The 19,999-nt window shown below is 39.8% G+C and overlaps 1 protein-coding gene across 8 annotated transcripts in view; it reads right to left on the bottom strand.

Annotated features, from left to right (window-relative positions):
* Positions 1-19,999, bottom strand: part of SCUBE3 (signal peptide, CUB domain and EGF like domain containing 3) — a 139,969-nt gene that overhangs the window by 35,649 nt on the left and 84,321 nt on the right. For all 8 annotated transcript variants that reach the window (XR_006416138.1, XM_044444775.1, XM_044444778.1 and 5 more), the window contains 2 exons: positions 9,314-9,430; positions 907-1,029 (listed from right to left, as the gene is read on the bottom strand). Coding sequence is in view for 7 of the 8 variants with exons in the window: in XM_044444775.1 (XP_044300710.1) it covers positions 907-1,029; positions 9,314-9,430 (240 nt within the window). In the remaining variant the exon portion in view is untranslated. The remainder of the gene's footprint in view (positions 1-906; positions 1,030-9,313; positions 9,431-19,999) is intronic.

The following is a 19,999-nucleotide window of genomic DNA, read 5'->3' as shown; positions in this document are numbered from 1 at the left end:
TTATTCAGTTATACATTCTTGAATGAATTGTGCCTTGCAAACTTTACATTTGATGTTCCAATAACTTTTACTGAGCCATAAGGAGGCAATTTCAGTTAAGAAAGAAGCCTGAGGCACTGCAGGGTGTTAAGTGACTGCCATACAAACAGACAGTTCATTTTATTGCTGTTTGTCTGATGTCAACTTGGAGCCAGTGTTAATAGAAGTGGCAACCAATATATGTAGTTCTATTCTTCATCAGGTTCCTTTCCTCTTCTGAAGCAGCAGTTTAGAAAATGTTCCATTCTACCTGGATGGGTGCCTGAATCTATCGTTAGTTAGGCGCTTGCCATTTCCTGTCAGGCTTACGCCTAGATCTTCCAAAGCATCTCAACTTCCTTTACTTCATCACAGCAGACTAAAGAAGCTGCTGGTTACAATATGTCCTTGAAAACTCTGTCCCATCAATTCTTAGTTCTGGTGCACAGTGTTTATGTCTATCTATCTATCTATCTATCACTGTGGCACAACCAAAAGCACAGCTATGGAATGCAAAGTAAACTAGGAGCACTGCTGAGCTAATTTAGCTCAGTGTCTAAGAGCTTCCTTACATCTACCATATCATAGAACTACATGATGAAAGGGATAGCAAAGGAGAATAGCAATAGAAAAGGATTCCTTTCCTGCTTGTCCACTATATAGCCTCTAGGTGGCACAGCTGCATGCCAGAATAGCGTAATTATACAGCAGGGAATCACACTGTCTTTTGCTTTCAGAATTAAAAACTCACTAGAAGTGCTTGTTAAAACAGAAGGGATACTGGTGGTCATGATATCATAACAACTGTGCACAAGGAATGAGTGGACAATAAACATGTCATGTATAAAAACCCTGAATCTTTTCACAGTCAAAGAACAGGAGTCTTACCTTGACAAGTCCTTTCATTGATCAGCAGTTTGTATCCTTTCTTACAACTGCATTCAAAACTGCCCACTGTGTTCCTACAGATGTGGTCACAGCCACCATTGTTCAACCTGCATTCATCAATATCTGTAATGGGGAGGGGGAAAAACACAGCTCAAAACACACTTAGCTAAGGGAATCAGTTAGGAAACAATGTGAGAGCAGAATGTATGAACAGACATTCATCAAACAGTCATGGAAACTAAACAGGTGGGTGGAACTCCTGGGTTCATTTTCTAACTACACACTGATTTAAGTGGCGCTGTGGTAATCACTACACACCGTTTTAAGTATTTATTTAATATCCGTATTTCTTTGTGCCTTGGGTAAATGCAGACCAGGTTTTAACACGCAATCAACCTGACTCATGTGTGGAATTTGACAGAGGTGAACACAATGTCATCTTTCATCTCTGTGTTTTTCACCACTTCTTCAGTCTTTCTTTATTTCCATTTAAAATCCATTAAGGAGGAAAAGGAGGAATAGCTGTACAATGTCTTTAAATGGTAGTGCTAGGAAGCACTCTATTGATCTGTACAATAGGTGTAATAACAGACATGTACCACAGTTAGTTAAGAACCTGTGAATTATGTCTTCAGTATTTTCAACAACCCTGCAAGGAATGTATAGTTTAAAAGAGATAAGGTGGAATCCTACTGTGATTACTTAAATTCCCTTAATGTGGAAGCTTCTCCGAGATAGGAGAAGCAGCAGAGGCCATCTTCACTTCCCGTCCTGCTAGATTCACTTTTTTGGCAATCTAGCAACAGGAATTCAGAGAAAGAGGGAAGGAGGGTGGGGAGGGATAACACATATCCTGACCTCTCCAATCTCCTCCCATCCCCACCTACTAGAGTGCCTCCCCTCTCCTCCTCTGCAAGGTCTCTTCCCCAACAATGGAAACCAGCTGACATGGTACTTTACATGCTGGCAGCAAGGGGACAGGGGAGAGCAGCATGGGCTCTGAAATCCCTGACCTTGGTCCTAGGAATCTGAAATACTGTATGACCCTTCAGACACTGTCTAGGGCATCACAGAATTACTCTCTCCTAGAAATTACAGAGCCACAGCTCAAGCCATAAGTGCTAAATGCACAAACATATGTGATCCATACACATATTTAGAGATTTCTTTACAAGTTTTCAATATTGCGTTCTTGCAAAAGACCACAAACAAGCCATATAGTATTAAATGCATAAATATACTTCGATGTGTATTTGATATACAGATGTCAGATATCAACAAGACCAAGGAACAGCTCCAAAAGCAGTTCAGCTGTTAAGACGACCAAGTCAGAGGCCAAAAATATTGATGAGAATAAGAGCTAAATGCATTCAACACTCAAGATATCTTGTTTGTGAAAGCCCTAGTTCAGATGGGGACTTTGAGGTGTAATTTAGGGGTGGCAAATTTTGTCCAAATATGTTGTAGCATGTATGTTAACAAGCTTGTTTATTTATATTATTTATTTGTTACATTTATACCCAGGCTTCATGGCCTGGTAGGGATTAGAACACAGGTGTCCTGAGTTCCAGTACAACATTCTAACTAATACCTCATATTGGCTCTTTCACATAACCTATTTCAGAGGCAGTTGCTCACAAGTCATTCATCTGCATAAGTCGTATTACTTAAACTGGTGTAGAGCAGCAGTGTTTCATATACGAGAGCTGGTGTGATGGTTAGAGAGTTTGACTAGGGATGTGGGAGATTCAGGTTCTTGACCCCATTTGACCATGAAACTTACAGGGTGGGTTTGGGCCAGCCACTCACTTTCAACCTAAACTATCTCACAGGCTTGCTGATGTGAGGATAAAATGCATCATATAAGCCACAAGAGGACAAAAGGGAGAGATACAAATGCAATGAAATAATAATAAAAACAACAACAACTACTATTATTATTATGTATGAATAGTAATAGTAACAATAATACCAAGTCACTGAGAAGTGAAAGTGTGGCTAGGTCCTGTCCTAGTTCCCAGGATCATGGCAACCACCGTCTAGATGAAAGGACCAAGGGATGGGGTGGGGAATGGCAGTGGCTTAGCTTTTCTGACTGTCTGAACAAGAAATTAAAGATTAGCTTTAGGGTCCCAAGATTCCAATGATCAATGGATGGGTTTGTACATGGTGGGTTCCATTCTCCACCTCCACATAAGCTGATCATGTATCGTGAAATTTCTTAAATCCTTTTGCTGCATACAGGCTGCATGTCATCCAAACTCTGCAAGAAGCATGTCAGACAGTTACTCACAAACCATCCCAGAATCCTGTAACAAGCCATGGGTTCTGTGGAGGTCTGGAAGCCACTCCCACCATAAGCCTTGCCAGGTCTACATGACATGGCAAGCTGTGTACCATGAAGCTAATCATACAGAGTGCAACAGACACATACCAGACAGAGGAAGCTTTCTTTTTCCTAGTGATTGTGTGAACCCAACCAGTGCCTTGATATTGTTAAGAAAAACTTACAATTTCTAGCTGGGAGCTGGAGGACTTTTTACCCGTTTAAACATTCTTAAAATTGCACCTTAAGTTACTCTAGGTATTTAAATAAGGATGGGGAGAGACTGTAAAGAAATAAATTAGAAGAGGAAGTAGTTTTCAGAGAACAGTAGTTCCAAGGTGTACATTTCTTTTAAAACTTTATAATTGGGCTGTTTGGGGGGGAAAAAGAACATCCCTCTGCAGTCCCAATAACATGCACAATTGCCCCAATTTTCAAAAAAAAATCCCACTACCTGTTAAGAGATATTTTTACTGACAAGCCCGAAAATTTACTGCTAGGAAATGGTCTGTAAAATAGAATGAGCCAAGGCTGATGAATCCCAGAAAGAGCACTCAGGGAGATCTTACCCAAGGCTGTTCCCTTGCCTCTCCCCCATGCCATCAGTTCTAGGAATGACTATGAAGTTGGAGCTTTTACTATTAGTATTATCATTATGATGATTGCTGTTCTTATTTTGAGTGAACTGATCTAGCAGTAAAATAGCTCCAAACCATAATAAAATCCCAGACACAGGGGATATGGCTCTGGGTTATTATGTTTTCCTGGAACTCTAGCATTTTAGAGGCGGTGAGCTCTGAAAAATAATAATGAAGCAAACGGGGTCTGGAATCAGTAAGGCGGTTAGACAGCTTTCAGCAGAAGGTCTTTTCCCCCCTTTTAACTAAGGTCATGTTCCTTGGAGCTGCCAGAGACAGAACACAGACGCCCTGCATTTGTGGAGTCTCACCTCTTTCTTTGCGAGACTTTCCAGATGAGTTTTTAAATTTTTTTTAAACCCACACACTTCTTGTACTAAAAAACTTAAGTTAGCACCAGTTCAATAGCCACAGTTTATCATATCGTGTGAACCTGAGCAGGGTGGCTTTTTACTGTAGTTAAAAGCCACCCAGAATCCATGGGCTGTTTTAGGGTTCTGGGGTGGCTTCCTAGCCACCTCAATAAGCCATTCTTGCTGAGTTCACACAACAAGGCAAGCATACTGGTGGGAGTAATTATGTAAATTGCCTCAGCTACCCAACAGGCATATGTGGAGGGAGAAATAACCCATATTTGTGGCTTATTTCCCCTTCTATGATCATATGAAAAAGCCCCCTGGAAACAACGATGGAAAGGGAGAAAAATCATGTCCATCAAAGGCTAATTCAACCTGGTGGATACAAATGAACTAGGATACGTCATTTGTACTTCATTTTATAGCACTGTTGCCACATCTCATTTACAAAATTGTATGGGAGTTCCAGATGCCATCACCTTCAACTCAAAACTCTCCCATGTGTCCCATCACATTTTCCATCTTTTTTCATATTGCATGCTGTTTAAGGAGTCACTGGCACCCTGGCACCCCAAAATTACTGCACAGTGCTTTCTAGTTGTAGTGCCAGGAGCCCTCCATTTGGAAGTATCTCTAGAAATCCCAAATTAGCTGGAGATGCATCCACACTACATTTTACTGAAGAATAGCTATGTTTTGTTTACACACCCTTTATGAGGCATCATCACCAAAACTTGTATTTTCTCAAAACACAAACAATCCAACCTTTTTTCAAAGAAGGACACAACCATAACACAAAATCTACAGGTGTAGATTACTTTAGTACTTTTCTTCCACCTTTTTGGGGGGTGGTAGTGGTGGTTTTGATGTATGCAATGACATATTGGCTTGTTGTTCCTCAATGCACCTGTACAGTTGGGTGGTTATACGTCATCAGACCTTAACCATTCCCTTTCTAATTAGTGGCGTATTAGCATTCTTTAACATTTATCTTTTAATATGTACTTTTTCACCTTCTGGGGATGTGAATTTAAATATACAACACTGAATGAAAAAGTGTTTTCATGCTTTTTAAAGAAAACATCAAACAGTTAATTTGATGCCATTTTATCACCATGCTAATTTATCCCTATTTTTAAAATGTCACCCTTCCCTACTATCCTTTAACATTACTGAAAAAATTACACAACAGCATTGCTTTTTAAATCTCCCACAGGGTTTTTTTTTAAAGGAAAGCTCAAGTGAATTGTGTCTTCCTCTGCCCTCACATCTAGTAGTGGAACCTATGTAAGAGCTATACTGTGGAAAGTAGACTGCAATTCCCTATGTAGCTTAAAGAAGAAAACATCAGCTGTGCTGTACTGGGAGCCACTAGTCTTAAACACCCTGAGTATGCAAAAAAAGAGCTCTCATTCACACATATAGGTATATGGATCAAGCCTCAATTTTGCAAATTTACCCTTACTCGCTGAAGAAAATATAATGGATCAATCTTATTGGTAGATTCATATTGGATTGACTAATGGTTCTGGGGAGAAAAAAATCTTCATGTTTAGCCACAAGTCATGAAAACACTGGAAGCATAAATTCTGGGAAGGTAAACTATATGGCAACAGGGCAGCTCTGAAGGGAGGAGGAGATTCACCTAATGTACAAGCAGTCCATACTATCTACCACAACTTCATCTTGTTCCAGTGCCTGGTTATTCCAAATCACATTGCAGGCAGCAATTATTTCAGTACCAATATGGATCAAAAACTCCAAATGGCAACACCACAGTGAGCCTTCTCATTGCCAGATTAATGGTCACCTCATGAAAAAAAATGTGTGTACATACATACCTGAAGAAAGAAGTTCCAATAAGCTACCTTAAGTGATGCACTGATTCAGATAGATATCACCCCATATAGCCATTTGTACATCTCAGTCTTTGTGCCAAATAACTGCACTGCTAGCTTTTAACTCAAACTTTGTTTCACATGCAAACAATGCAGAAATTGGATTCAGTATGTGCAGCTTTAACAAGGCAACCCTCAACCAAGGCATTCACAAAAGGAACTGAAAGATGCTGTTCCATCCCAGGAATTCCCCTTTTCTACGAGTACACTGTAATATTTTTCCTGCAAATACATTACAGTAAATTAAGTTGCTGCTCCTGCTGGGACACTAAATGTCACCATGCAAACCACAGCCATTTTGTGTTGGGGTGGGAAAGAAGTCCTAGTAGGCACCAAAGTTTACTGTGACACCTATAAATGGGATATGGAAAAGCAAGGATAGAACATAGGAAATAGCCTTCTTGGATGAAAATGCAAGAGACTGTGCTCTGGCCCAGCTACTTTCAGGCTCAGAAGGAGTGTTAAAGGTACTTAGACTCACTGGTCAGGTTCAGACAACACACATGCTACCTTCCTGAAATTTATTTAACCCATGCCAAACTGCAGCACCCTCAGGTATCATGTTACATAACTAATTCCAGGATAGGCGGACACAATATTCATTAAGCAATTCTAAAATAGACCATGGATTAGAGTTAGAGGTAGGGTATTGTTTTACCTTCCTAAAATCCATGCCTTTTGGGTTCTCATGGCACTAAAACCCCTGAATGGGGATTGCATATTCAAAATGATTGCTACACATACTGCAGCCTCATCATGAGTTAATGGTTTGTTGTGTAATGAGAGCAAGCCTGTTGTCAAGGTTGATTTCTATAAAATTATTGCTTTGCAGCAGTGGTTTTCAATCTTTTTACAGTCGGGGACTGGCAAAAATAGAAAAATTATTTTGGGGACTAGTGAGGCAGAAATAAAAAGCATTATCTACATAATATAGTATTTTGTGTATTAGTTTTTAAATATAGTACTGAAAAAAGGAAAATTCTCTAAAATAACCAGAAACCAAACAGTAAAATGTTAATAAAAGAATAAAATATTGAAATTAAATGTAATCAAATACAACTGAATTTTTTTAGAGAGCAATATATAATTCAAATAAGGCTACAGTGAAATCTGCTGTTGCTTCTTTTCAAGAATACTTGATCAAAAATTTACAATACTTGATCAAAAATTTAAATACTTGATCAAAAATTTAAAATCCAAATTTATATGGATTTTAACTTATTGTTTTATCTATGTTGTAAGCCACCCCGAGGCTTTGGCGAATGGGGCGGCATAAAAATGTTTTAATAAATAAATAAATAAATAATAGCAAAATACAAAATCAATAGAAATGCAATACTATACTTATAGCAAATGCGAAGTCAAATACAATATTAGCAACAGAACAATACGAAATAAAAGTTATTTAATACAATAATATTCATAATGTTAAACACTGAAATACAACGAATCCTGCCTCCCCACTCAAACCGCCGTACACACCAGGATAGACTGGCTGAGAAAACACTCTAAGCCCAAGTCCACCTCAGCATTTCCCTTCCCAGCAGAAAACTCAGCAAAGACAGTAAACACACCTGGTCTCAGGTGGTGTGGCTCCCAGCTGGCTCCCACTGAGCTGCCTCTCCCCGCCTCAGGGAGGAATCTGCAGCAAAAGCACAGCAAGCCCTGCACTGGTCTGTGGCAAGTTAGATGCCCCTGTCGTGCACGTGAACGACAGCGACTTTTTCATGGACTAACAGGAAATGCCGGTAGACACTGAAAACCACTGCTTTAAGGAACTTTATGTCCTCCACCCCATGAATAAAACAGAAGAATGCAGAGATCCAGCAGAGGAAGACAAAGTACATACTGGTTATGCTGGTTTTGACCAGTTTAAAGCAAGTTAACAAAATTATCTATTAAACTGACAGAACAACTGCAAATTTAGCAAATAAAGAAGAGACAATGGACAGAAAACTATCTATCTGGTAAAACAATGGCCTGCTGAAATATAAAGGGTTTTACCATCCTGCAAAACACTTCAAGAAAAGGGGTCAACTGAACCTTGCAGGTAAAGATTTCCATAACTTGAGTGTGATCACTACGAGACCTTTCTTATCCATCAATCATCCAGTCTATTCACTCCATTGTAGGGATATATACATGGGCCTCTTCATCAGATCTCAAAGTACAAACATGGGGAAGGCAGTCCCTAAGGTATCTTAGACTACATCTTTGAATGCAATCACATTTTGAATTTGGCCCAGAATCAGATTGGGAACCAGTGCAACTGTTGCAGGACAGGAGTAATGTAGTCCTCTCAATGAGCAAATGCTCACTAACATCTCTCCTGGCACATCCTGCACAGTCTCTGAAGTGTCCTAAGACTCTCAGGAAATAGCAAAGTTCAACTGAGTTGTAATTAAGGTATTTGTCACCATAGCCAGGTTCCATCTTGTCAGGAACAGGTATAGCAGCAGCTGCTGCCTAAGGTGAATAAACCTGCTTTTGGCTACAGCAACAACCTGCACATCTGGGAACAAAGCTGACTGAAGTACCACCAAGATGCCCTTTGAGAACTGTTCAGAGACTAGAGCTACGTAAATGAGGCAGCATCATGAGACGGGGCATTTAAGTCACTTAACTACAGTGAAAAAAAGACTTACAAGCAGAGAAAGGAACTCAACAATATCCAGTTAACTGGGAAAAAGAACAAATAGTGGTGTTGTGGGTTAAACCTCTGAGCCTCTCCACTTGCCGATCAGAAAGCTGGCAGTTCAAATCCACCTGGTGGGGTGAGCTACCATTGCCTTGTCCCAGCTCCTGCCTAGAAATGTGTAGAAGTGGGAGTAGATAAATGGGTACCCACCTCGATGGGGAGCTAGTGACTTGCATGGAAATGTGAGGACAAGCCCCGCGCTGGACCTGCAGCATTGAACCTGCGGCGGTAGCACTGACGGTGGCAAGAGACCAGAGGATGCTGGACCAGTGCTAGCTGTTTTGTGTGCAAAGCTGGCTTGCCCCCTGGGGTGCATCACGGATAGCACGTGAGCGTAGACTGAAGAGCTAGCAATCTTAGGCAGTCAAACTACTCTGCATTAGCACTGTAGACTTCCTGGCTAACTGTACCAATGCTACACAAAATAAATAAATACATAAATTGTGGAAAATATTCTTCACCCACAAGAGATGCCTCTGGTTGCCATTTACCTTTGCATGTTTTCCTGTCAGGCTGAAGCATGAATCCCATTGGGCAGCTGCAGTGCACACCAGTGGCTGCATCATGGCACTTGCTGTCACAGCCTCCATTGTTGACAGCACAGGTCTCTGAGAAAAAATTAACAACAATAGTAACAATACAATAGCAATGGAAATACTTTTAAAGCACCAAAAAGTTAATTATGTTATCAAAGGTTCCTGAATACCATTCCAGCCCAGATATTCAACATAATCAGCTTCATAAATATTACTGACATTTGTCCAAAGAATCTCCAGTTTGAGCTATCTTAGAGCTTGTTGTCTTAGACAAGGTGATGGCTCCAATTTAAAACATACAGTCATTAAGATGTACATTCTAAATGCATCAATGAGGCTCAGATTGCAATCTCTGAAATTTTAGCTTTCAGTAGGATACAACTGAATTATTGTTAATTTAATAATGTTTAATAAAAAGTTTTATTATCCAAACCTAAATATTCATGTTTGGTGTAATTTAAAAACATCTCATACAACTATAATGTGCAGCATTTTGTTTTCAGTATCTGATCTCAGACTTTGTGAACAAAAAGAAAAAAAAGTTTCTTGTACTTGCCATCAGATCAAGGATTGCTTGCTTTAAGTTAGCTATATCAGTGCCTAATGTTTTCATTCCTGTTCTTATTGCATGTCTGGGTCTTTCCAAGAGAGGGACAAGGAGATGAATGCACCATTATATGCCCCATCATTACACCTGTATCACATTATAAAGTGCTCTGAATAGCAGTAACTCATTTCCTGCTGTGGAATGAACAGAGGCAACAGATAAACCATTTATTCTGAGTAGGGCCAACATAAACATTCTTCAGTGATTACTGCTTTTAAAAATATTTGTGTGATAGTTATGTATTTGGCATGTTTGCAGCTAACCAGAATTAAAACTTTAAAATGACTATATTAAAGATTTTTATCACACTGTATCTCCTCCATTCTCCAAGGAGGTCAGGGTAGACGGCATAAGTGAGTTTATCCCATCTTATCCTCACAACAACCCTGTGAACAACTTTTTTAGAGTGAAAGAATTGTCCAGGCATTTACACAGAAAAATCTGTAGACAGAAGGAAAGGTATTTGTCCTTTCACCTGCCTATCAGTTCTTTCCTGAAAAAAATCAGCACCTGGTGTTTTGAAACAGATTCTAAGGCTGCAAAAGAAGATACTTCCAAACAGAGACATCCTAGAGCTAACAACTGTTTGGTTTTTTCTTTATTTAATGCACAGTCCAATGGATTGCTCCCTCAATTCTCATAAGCCCCTGAACTTGGAGGCTTATAAACATTCAATGAAAGTGGGAGGAAGGGTGAAGATAATTTACTGTGCATTCCAGCAGGATGGCCGATGTTCACCATCTAGCTAAGTGACTAAGGAGGAGGAAACTGGAATGCCATCAGGATAATTCCTGTCTTGGCAGCCCAAACCCCATTATCCCATCTCTAAGGTTGAGTTCCTGACCTCAGGGAGCCAGAGTACAAAGAAGCAAGGGGGATTTAAACACAGATCCCGTGCTCCAGAGTTCAAAGGAAACAGGTTACTGATGAAAAACTCTTGATAAGCAATGACAAAGAAAAGCAGAGGTGCTCATTTCCTTCTTTGGCTCAGTCTTCTCCCAAAAGAAGATCTTCCCCTGATGAAGGGGAAGTAAAAGCTGAAGTAGGATGGCAGTCAAAGATTGACATGGTCAAGGATCATCTAATTTGGTTGGATGGGTTCAAATCTCCAGGGCCTAATGAATTCCATCTGAGGAGCTGGTGGAAGAACTATCAGAACTACTCTCTATTATCTTTGAGAAATCATGGAGGATGGGGAAGTGCCAGATGACTACAGAAGAGCTAATGTCACTGTCTTCAAGAATGGAAAAAAAGAAGAAACAATGCAGTGATTACTAGAAGCCAACATGGATTTCTCTTTTTCTTTAAAAACGAAAATATAACTAACTTAATAATATAAAGAACAAATTTTGCCAGACTAATCTGATTTCATATTTTGATTGGGTACCCTAATGGACTGTGGGAATGCTGTGGACAAAATCTATCTTGAATTTAGCAAAGCTTTTGACAAAATACCCCATGATATCCTGATTAGCAAACTAGCAAAAAGTGGGCTAGATCTAACAAATATCAGGTGGATCCACAGTTGGATACAGAATCGGACTCAAGAAATGCTGATTGATGGCACCTTCTCAAAGTGGGGAGAGGTAACAAGTGGGGTACCTCAGGGTTCAGTCCTGGGCCCATTGCTCTTCAACATTTTTATTAATAACTTGGATGAGTAAGTGCAGGGAATGATGATCAAATCTGCAGATGACACAAAACTGGATGAGACAGCTAATACTTTGGACAACAGAAAGAATATTCAATCTTCTTTTGATTGTGATCTTGATAGGTTGAAGCACTGGGCTGAAAACAACAGAATGAAATTCAATCAGGACAAATGTCAAGTTTTGCACCTAGGAAAAAGAAACCAAATGCATTGTTACAAGATGGGAAATACTTGGTTCAACAATACTGCAAGTGAGAAAGATCTCAGAATTGTTGTATATCACAAGTTGAATATGAGTCAAAATGTGATGTGATTGCAAAAAGGGCAAATGCTATTTTAGGTTGCATTAATAAAAGCATCACTTCCAAATCACATGAAGTACTAGTTCCGCTTTACTCAAGACAGGTTAGGCCTCATCTGGAGTAGTGTGTCCAGTACTGGGTACCACAGTTTAAGAATGATGCAGACAAGCTGGAAAGGGTTCAGAGGAAGAAAACAAGAATGATCCAGGAACTGGAAACAAAGCCCTATAAGGACAGATTGAAAGAACTGGGCAGTTCTTGATCATCCCAGAGTGCAGGACATGGAATAATGGACTCAAGTTACAGAGCCAAATTCTGGCTAGGTATCAGGAAAAGGTTCCTGACAGAGCAGTATAACAGTGGAACCAAGGAAGATTGTGGGCTTTCCCACACTAGAGGCATTCAAAATGCAACTGGACAGCCATCTGAGAGAGATGGTTTAACTTAGTGTCCTGTAATGAGCAGAAGGTTGGACCTGATGTTCCGCTGGCCCCTTCAAACTCTACTATTCTATTGATTCTGTAATTTTAACAAAGCATGCTGACAATAAAGCAAGACTGGAGTGGCGGGAGAGGGGGAATGTTGAGGGAACAGATTTTCCTGAGCTCAGCTAGAATAAAATATCTAAAATAATTCTACTTCTGCTTATACATTGAAACAAAGAGAACACCAAAGACAATTCTTTCAACCAGTTTGTCTCACAGAATTGCACTTTAGGATCCTCTACATGATGCATTATTGTGCATTCATGATTCTTTACTCACAGTCATTTGTGGGGGCTTTATATATCACTGTCAAGCTTCAGGGACTCTGCTATGCTTTCCAAACATTTTCCTGCTGTTTTTCAGAATGAGGATAACGAGTTGTTATGCTAAATCATCCTAAAATGCACACACATATTTCTGCAATTGCATTATGCCACAGCACTATCTTGTGGTTGTGTAGCAGAATGTAAAGGAAAACAGGAAAAAGAAAAACCCTGGGAGGTGGGGAACCATGTATAAAAGACAAGTTTTTATTTCTGCAAAGAAAACAGAAATAGTTGCCTTGGTAAAGTGCCAGATTAAATGCCTCATGTGGAGAAGCACATCGGCCACCCAAAGATATGTCAAAGATTGTTCATGGCATGAATCAGAGTATACCTGGACAGAAAGGTAAAAGACATATTTGTTCACGAATGACAACACTAATTTCTAAATCTGAATTTTATTTTAATATACTTTTGCTAATGACCTTACCCCACAGGATAAGAATTATTCACACACGTTGTTTACATCATGAGAACACACCTCCAAACCTATTTTCATTTGTTGTACATTCCTGAAACTAGCAACATTACTTAGAAATTAACTGAGCTGTTAATGGGTTTGAGGAATGTAATACAATCTGAGTATTACTGAGGGAAGAAACTGGAAAAGGTTTCTACTTAAAGGAGGCTCATGCTTATGAAAATAAAAAATATATAAACATACTTCCTCCACTTTTATGATATAATCTACCAAGGTTGAGGATCTGGCCAAAACAGAGGATGTCAGAGGAAATTTCCCTTCCTCTTCAGCCTTCTTTGTGAAAAGCATCATTAAAGACTGGACAATTTGCATATAAAAGGCTCAGCTGTCATTTGCCATGTAACACGTCCCAAAGGGAGCAAGCATTTGGGTACCAATGATTATACAAGCCTTTATTTTGGAATAATACGTAACCTCTTATTCTAGGACAAGGAAGTCCACTACAGTTCACTGTGGGTGGCCCTCATGAAAGAATACCCCACTATCATCGAAATGCTCCTATGTGTCCCTGTTTTAGAATAATAGAGTTGGGAAGAGGGCATTTGAGCAGTCTAAAATAGAATATGCTTACATAATCCACCTGCACACACTCATTTCTTGGAAAATCATAGTCCTTGGCACTATGGTTCGGCAATACTATACCCATTAGTAGGAAATATAGCTCTGCAAGAGCTGTAGGACAAGAAGTATGTTTCTTGCAATATGACAACGAATTGATCTTGTGAATAGCAAGGACATTCTGTTGCATTCTGGTCACATTTTTAAAAAGTGCCCCTGCTGTCATCCACAACACAACAGCTATATTTTCATTTGCAGTAGCATCATATTTCAGTTTAACTTAATATTTCTCCTACTTTTTCATGGTGTGATCCAAATCAAACTTAATGGGAGCTCTGCCACTCACATGAATGGGCTGTGGATTACACCTTTAAATTAGTATCTGTGTTCTGACTGATGCTTTGCCAAACATAAAAAAGCCACAGCCATGTAGGAAACATCTTACTTAATTACATATTCCTGAACATTCCATCTCTGAACTTGTATTTCCCTTCCCGACATTCTTGGACAACCCCCTTCTCCCAGCCAAGCCTGTGGACTACAGGTAGTATGTCCCAAGGTTTTTAATAAAACAAAGAAACAGCCCCAAATCCTAGCAGCCTGTGTTTCAAAAGATGTTATGCCTGGAACATTGCCCCACACAAGTTTGACATAAGACCATCCCTACTGCCAAACTGGGACAAGAAAGATGCCAGCACATTGCTAGCTTGCGTCTTTTCCCTGTAGAAATCCATGAAGATGCAAAGATTCTAATCAGTAGCACTAATATACTTCATACTAATGTTAAACTGACCAATGTATTTATATTCTCATTCAGCTGTTATGCCCTGATGCATCACTTTAATTCACAACTGATATATTCAGGCCCAAATAAAATAGTCTTCATTATTATCACTGTTAATTATCTTTCCAAAATAATATTTTGTTTGTCCTTTGGATTTGTGGAGCAGGGAGTAGCTTTAGTTGATGTTTTCTCTGACAGATCCATAGTCACTATTTTCCTATGCACAGATGGAATATGTGCCTTGGAGCATAGTCATTCTAAAGCACATAGAATTTCATCAGGGCATCAGAGTCCTGTGGAGCTTAGGACTTCAACTAAATAGCCAAAATATTTTCAGAGGTATAAGCATCAATGAGGTGCACACCTATATTCTTTTAAACCCAGTCATTATTAGATATGAAGTAATTCCTATATAATCAGGGTCTAAAAAAATAAGCTTATAATTATATACTCAATTATTTAGGAACAAACTACATTGCACTCAGTGGAACTTTACTTCCCAGTAGATATGTATGGGATAGCAAAGCTTTTTTAACCTTTCAACAATTAATTGTATAGTTTAATGTGAACATTCTGTATAACTTTACAGTCTTGATTGGATTTATTTGCCTCAAGTAATTTTGTAGTGCTTGCATATCTGTTGGCGACATACAAGCGTGTGAGGGGATGTCACGCAGAGGTGGGTAGAGACCTGTTCTCCCCTGAAGAGTAAGACAGGATGTGCTCCAACAGAGCAAAGCTCAGGGAACCAAGGTTCCATTTAGATGCCAGGGAGCACTTCCTGACAGTTAGGACCCCGAGAATATGAAATGGGCTTCCAAGGGAGGTGGTTGAGGCCCCATCAGTGGGGATGTTCAAAGATAGGCTGGACATGCACATGTCGGGCATGTCATGAGTGGAGCCGGCTGGAGCCGGAGGTCAGACTAGATGGCCCAGGAAGACCCTTCTGACTTGCTCCATTTCTATGTTTCATATGTCACCACTTCATATAAATAAATATTTTATGCAGCAGATTAAGAAACCTTACAAGCTGCTCTTAACCTCTTTTTGTTGTGAGATGAACTAATGAGCCATATAGGATAAGAAAATATTGCAAACTAATAAAGACAAGCAACAATATGCACAAAAAGAGGAGACCTCAAAGGAAGTTGCCTGTTGCTAAAAGTTCACATTACAATAATCCAGTTAGACTCTAAGATGCAAAAGAATCTGCTACAAATTATTACAGCTAATCTTTCAAAAGTAAGAGATGGCAAATGTGATACAGTTTGTATTGTTTTGTGGTGATATGTACCATGAGTGATTGAGAAATGTTCTTCAGACCTAAATGAATAAACACAAGTCACTGAACCACACTGGGCATCCACAGGTGTTGTCTTAATCAAAGTCCATTGAGAAGCACAGCAGTCTTCTTCCTGATTGCTATACAGTCACTGTAGTGTGCTCCAATCACCTTACCTACCAGTAGACAAAAATATCCTTGTGTGTTATAACAACTTCTTGGGCATTCAGTTCCTTTCTCTGCTCTATGGGAACCTGGAAAACAAGCATGATGGCCTGGTTCTCAATGAACTGATGAATTTATATTCAGACTTCTTATATTCAGACTTCAGAAACTGCAGATGGGAGCTTAGATACAGAATCAATTCCGCATGAGGAAAAAAACAAAAACAAAGCAAAACCCACATTGCTATACACAGAAAACTGGTGTGCTGGTAAAAAATCTAGATTTGTGTTCTTTCCAACAACTGGTTGTTGTTGTTTTTTAACTGCTTGGTTTTCGGACGATGAGGAATATTGTGCAAGTTCCCAATCAAGTCTGAAGTGGGCTTGGCACAGGTGTATTGTCTCAAGAACTAAGGCTATGTCCTACTTTCAGTCCATTCTGCTCCTAGGCATGACCTTCAGGATTAGCATCCCTAGTGCCTGTGTTTAGTATTCCTCTTGCCCAGGAATGGTGTTATAAAGGACATCTTTTCATTCATAGTCATTAGGGTACAAATTGTAAACATTTTGCCAATTTTTAGATCAGATGAAGAGAGACCACTGCAATCAGTATACAAAAAGCTCATTCACTATTGAGAGGCAATGGCTCCCAGGATGGAACATGGAGTTGTTTAACAGACTCAGACAGACTTCTGCAAGTTGGAGGGGTGGGGAGAGTTTCTACAGCCTGAACAAATGGTCAAACTAAACATCCTGAGCTGCCAAGACAAGGAGGTGTCTGACTCAGTCTGACGAGTGGATTGAATTCTGCAGCAGGGAGGACCAGTTTTATGTTGAAACAGCATAAAAGTGCCACATAGAAAAGTAATTTCCGTGAACAACCATCACTGAAAAAAATAAAAAGCACCCATCTTGAACAGTTCTGTGTGTATCATTTTTAGTTTTGCATTTTGAATGCAAAATAACTGGCCATTACATCCATGTGTGTATAAGGAAACACTGAAGTGTGTTGTTGGGAGCAAGTCTGTGCAAGATGGGAGAAGGGGAGGGGAGGGGAGGGGAGGGGAGGGGAGGGGAGATTATGGCTCAGTGGTAGAACACATGCTCTGCCTGTAGAAAGTTCTAATTTCAGTTCCTGGCATCGCTAGCAAGGATGGAAAAAGATTTTGCCTGAAACCCTACAGAGCCACTGCCAGTCAGTGTTGACAATACTGGTGGACCAATGGCCTGACTGGGTATGAGGCAGCTTCTTGTCTTCCTTAGAATGACCTTATCCCTTCCCTTGCCAGACTTTCAGCTCAAAGTCCCCCCAAGTTGACATTCACCCTACAGAAATCCAGTGGTATGATTTTGCACTGAAAAGGCTTACTAGCACAGCACAAGGACAATGCCTAAAAAGTTGTTTGTGGCATTGTATCAGAATCAATATTGCTCAGGAGACAAGAGAAATGAGCTAGCATGCAGAGAACTTTGGTTCTAGTCCTCCCTCTTTTATAAGCAAGTCAGTAACTTTCAGCCTTTGTTCCCCATCTGCTAAATGGCAGCAACAGTGTTATCACAGGGAGCAGATAAAATCTGGCATTTAAAAGGCCCCAATCCTATGCATGATTAGGCTGGCTGTGGCACGCTGGGAGTTACAGGACTATTTTGGTCTAAAAATGCATAGGACTGCACCTCAAATTATTTAAAACAAAGCCATTGTGGTAACTGACAGGGCTAAATTAATTTTAATGTCTGCCTGTGGAGTTCTTCAATGTGTTTTCTGTGTTGTCCATCCTGTCTTGAAAATTTTGAGAGATTGATTTTGAGCAAAAGCAACAGCTATTGGAATGGATGTGGATAGCTAAGCTATTCACCCTAATAATTTGAAGCTGAAAGCATGACAGAGCAAGGAAGCCGAACAGTATTCTGCTTAAAAGACCCAGCAGAAAGAATAAACAAAAGCCCACAGAAGGTTTCTTAAAGAGCAGAGATGTTGGAACAAAGCTAAGAAAGAAATATTACATGCTGCTGTACCTTTGTTATTACTTTAGGTCATTGTTTGTTTTATATTTTATGCAACCCAAACTTCGTTCATTCAGAAAAAAAATGTGGATATAAGTTTAAAAAAAAAATAAAATATACAGCCCTTGAGAAGAAAGAAATTTATGATGGAATTAGGCTGCAGTTTATTTGCTGAATAGTAACCAGAGATGCCAAGAGAAAGTGTACGTCCAGAAGATCATTTCTAAGAGCAAAAGTCACATTTGCTGCATGGCAATCATTTCAGCTACTTACAATTGTATGATTTACAGATTGCAATATCCTGTGCTTTCATTTCCTTGGCAACACATGTATCACCTCATTTTTGCACAAGAAAGCTGTTCCTTGATAAAGTGAGCATATGTTGTGCCATGTTCTTTCCACCTTCCATCAGTATCTTCATCAATATGTGTTCCAGCATGACACATTTTATTTTCACATTTACAGATCTCACCATTTTAGTGACTATGATGAAATCCCACCAAATGTTGTCTGGGCTAAAGAGACATGTGAAATATGTCCCAGTAGTTGGTTGCTTTTCTGCAACTACTTCCTGGAAGCAGCACTAGAGCTCAATCTATATTTTTATTTGCTGGCCCAAAAGAGCAAAATGATGATCTAGAATCATATGACAAATCCATGTTGCTTCATGAACTTATTCAGCCTGTCAATGGGTTGCCATGCTGGTACCACCACAACAAACAAAGGTATCTTCTCAGAGGAAATGCAGGACTGCTGTCCTGATTTAAATGGGCACTGGGTGGTCCAAGTAGCACAGTGAGAGGGAGGGTAGAATCAGATCAAATCTCAGCATTCTTATGATGCATAGGGAAGAGAAATGCTTATACACCGTAAGTCCGCAATGAAAAGGGTGGTATCAGAACCTGGAAAATGTGCTTTCTCTGTGTACTCTTCACTTCAAATATGGGAAAGCATGACTGACACATGACAAGGAATACTGACCACCATTTGAGGCAAAGGCTGTGCATGTCTGGTGGGAAACATCAAGTACCAAGGAGTAATGAAATGGATTACTATCATCTGGAAGGATTTTTAGAAGAATATGCAACATGTCCAGCCTGTATGAAAGACAGTTGTTTATCACCCATTGTGCTACCACCCTGTTTTGCAGAGTTTTGCTTACTATGGAAAAAACTGCAAGGCCCTTTGGTCTCTGCAGATGTTGTCTCTGTCATCTGGGAGAGATGAAACAGGATTCCTTTTGCCTTCATCCAAGGTCTGCTTCAAATTCATCCCAGTGCTCAGCTCCTACCTCAACTCTCCCATTGCAAAACAAGACAACACAGTAGAAAGCAGTTTTCTGGCAGAACTTCTACCAGTCACATAGTATTTCTTCTCATGTGTACCCCCATGGAAGAAGAAAGTAATGATGCACTTAGCTCGGCCTTATTCTTCTGCCTAGGCTTCAGGGCCACACACAAAGATTTGCATTAGAGCAAACCCACCATTACCAAAAGTGGTAGGAAGGATTAAACGGAGATGGCCACAGCATGTCCTATGCAATACTGAAGCCAACTTCAAAGTTAGCTTCAGGCTCCTTTCATTTAACATGGATGTAATGCCCACAGTGACAAGGTAGAGTTCCCCATCCTTATCCAGAAGGTCTGTTAGTTATTCTAGTTTTTTTTTCTAGTTATTCACTACCCTTCCATTAGGCAGAACACAACCCAGTGTTTATTGTAATGTCTGGCAGTAATTAGAAGGATAAACTCAAAGCAAGCTTCCCAAATAGAGTACATACTGGCTCTGCATCTGGCTGTACCACAAATTCTCAATGCAGTCTTAGGCAAGTCACTGGATCCCTTGTTGTCTTGTTTTTCCATTTAAGAAATAATGCTACACTTGCACACATTCAGGGTTTGTTAAAGACTGCCACAGAGTTTTGATACTGTAGTGACAAAGACCAGAGAAGTATCTCACAGAGTCAGACATGCTTCTGGATATTCCTGGATAGAATGGAT

This window comes from Varanus komodoensis, unplaced genomic scaffold, assembly GCF_004798865.1.
Source record: "Varanus komodoensis strain SLA01 unplaced genomic scaffold, ASM479886v1 scaffold1, whole genome shotgun sequence".
NCBI classification, from domain to species: Eukaryota; Metazoa; Chordata; class Lepidosauria; order Squamata; family Varanidae; genus Varanus; species Varanus komodoensis.
The sequence above is the reverse complement of the archived record's forward strand: the minus strand, read 5'-3'. Positions and strand labels throughout refer to the sequence as shown.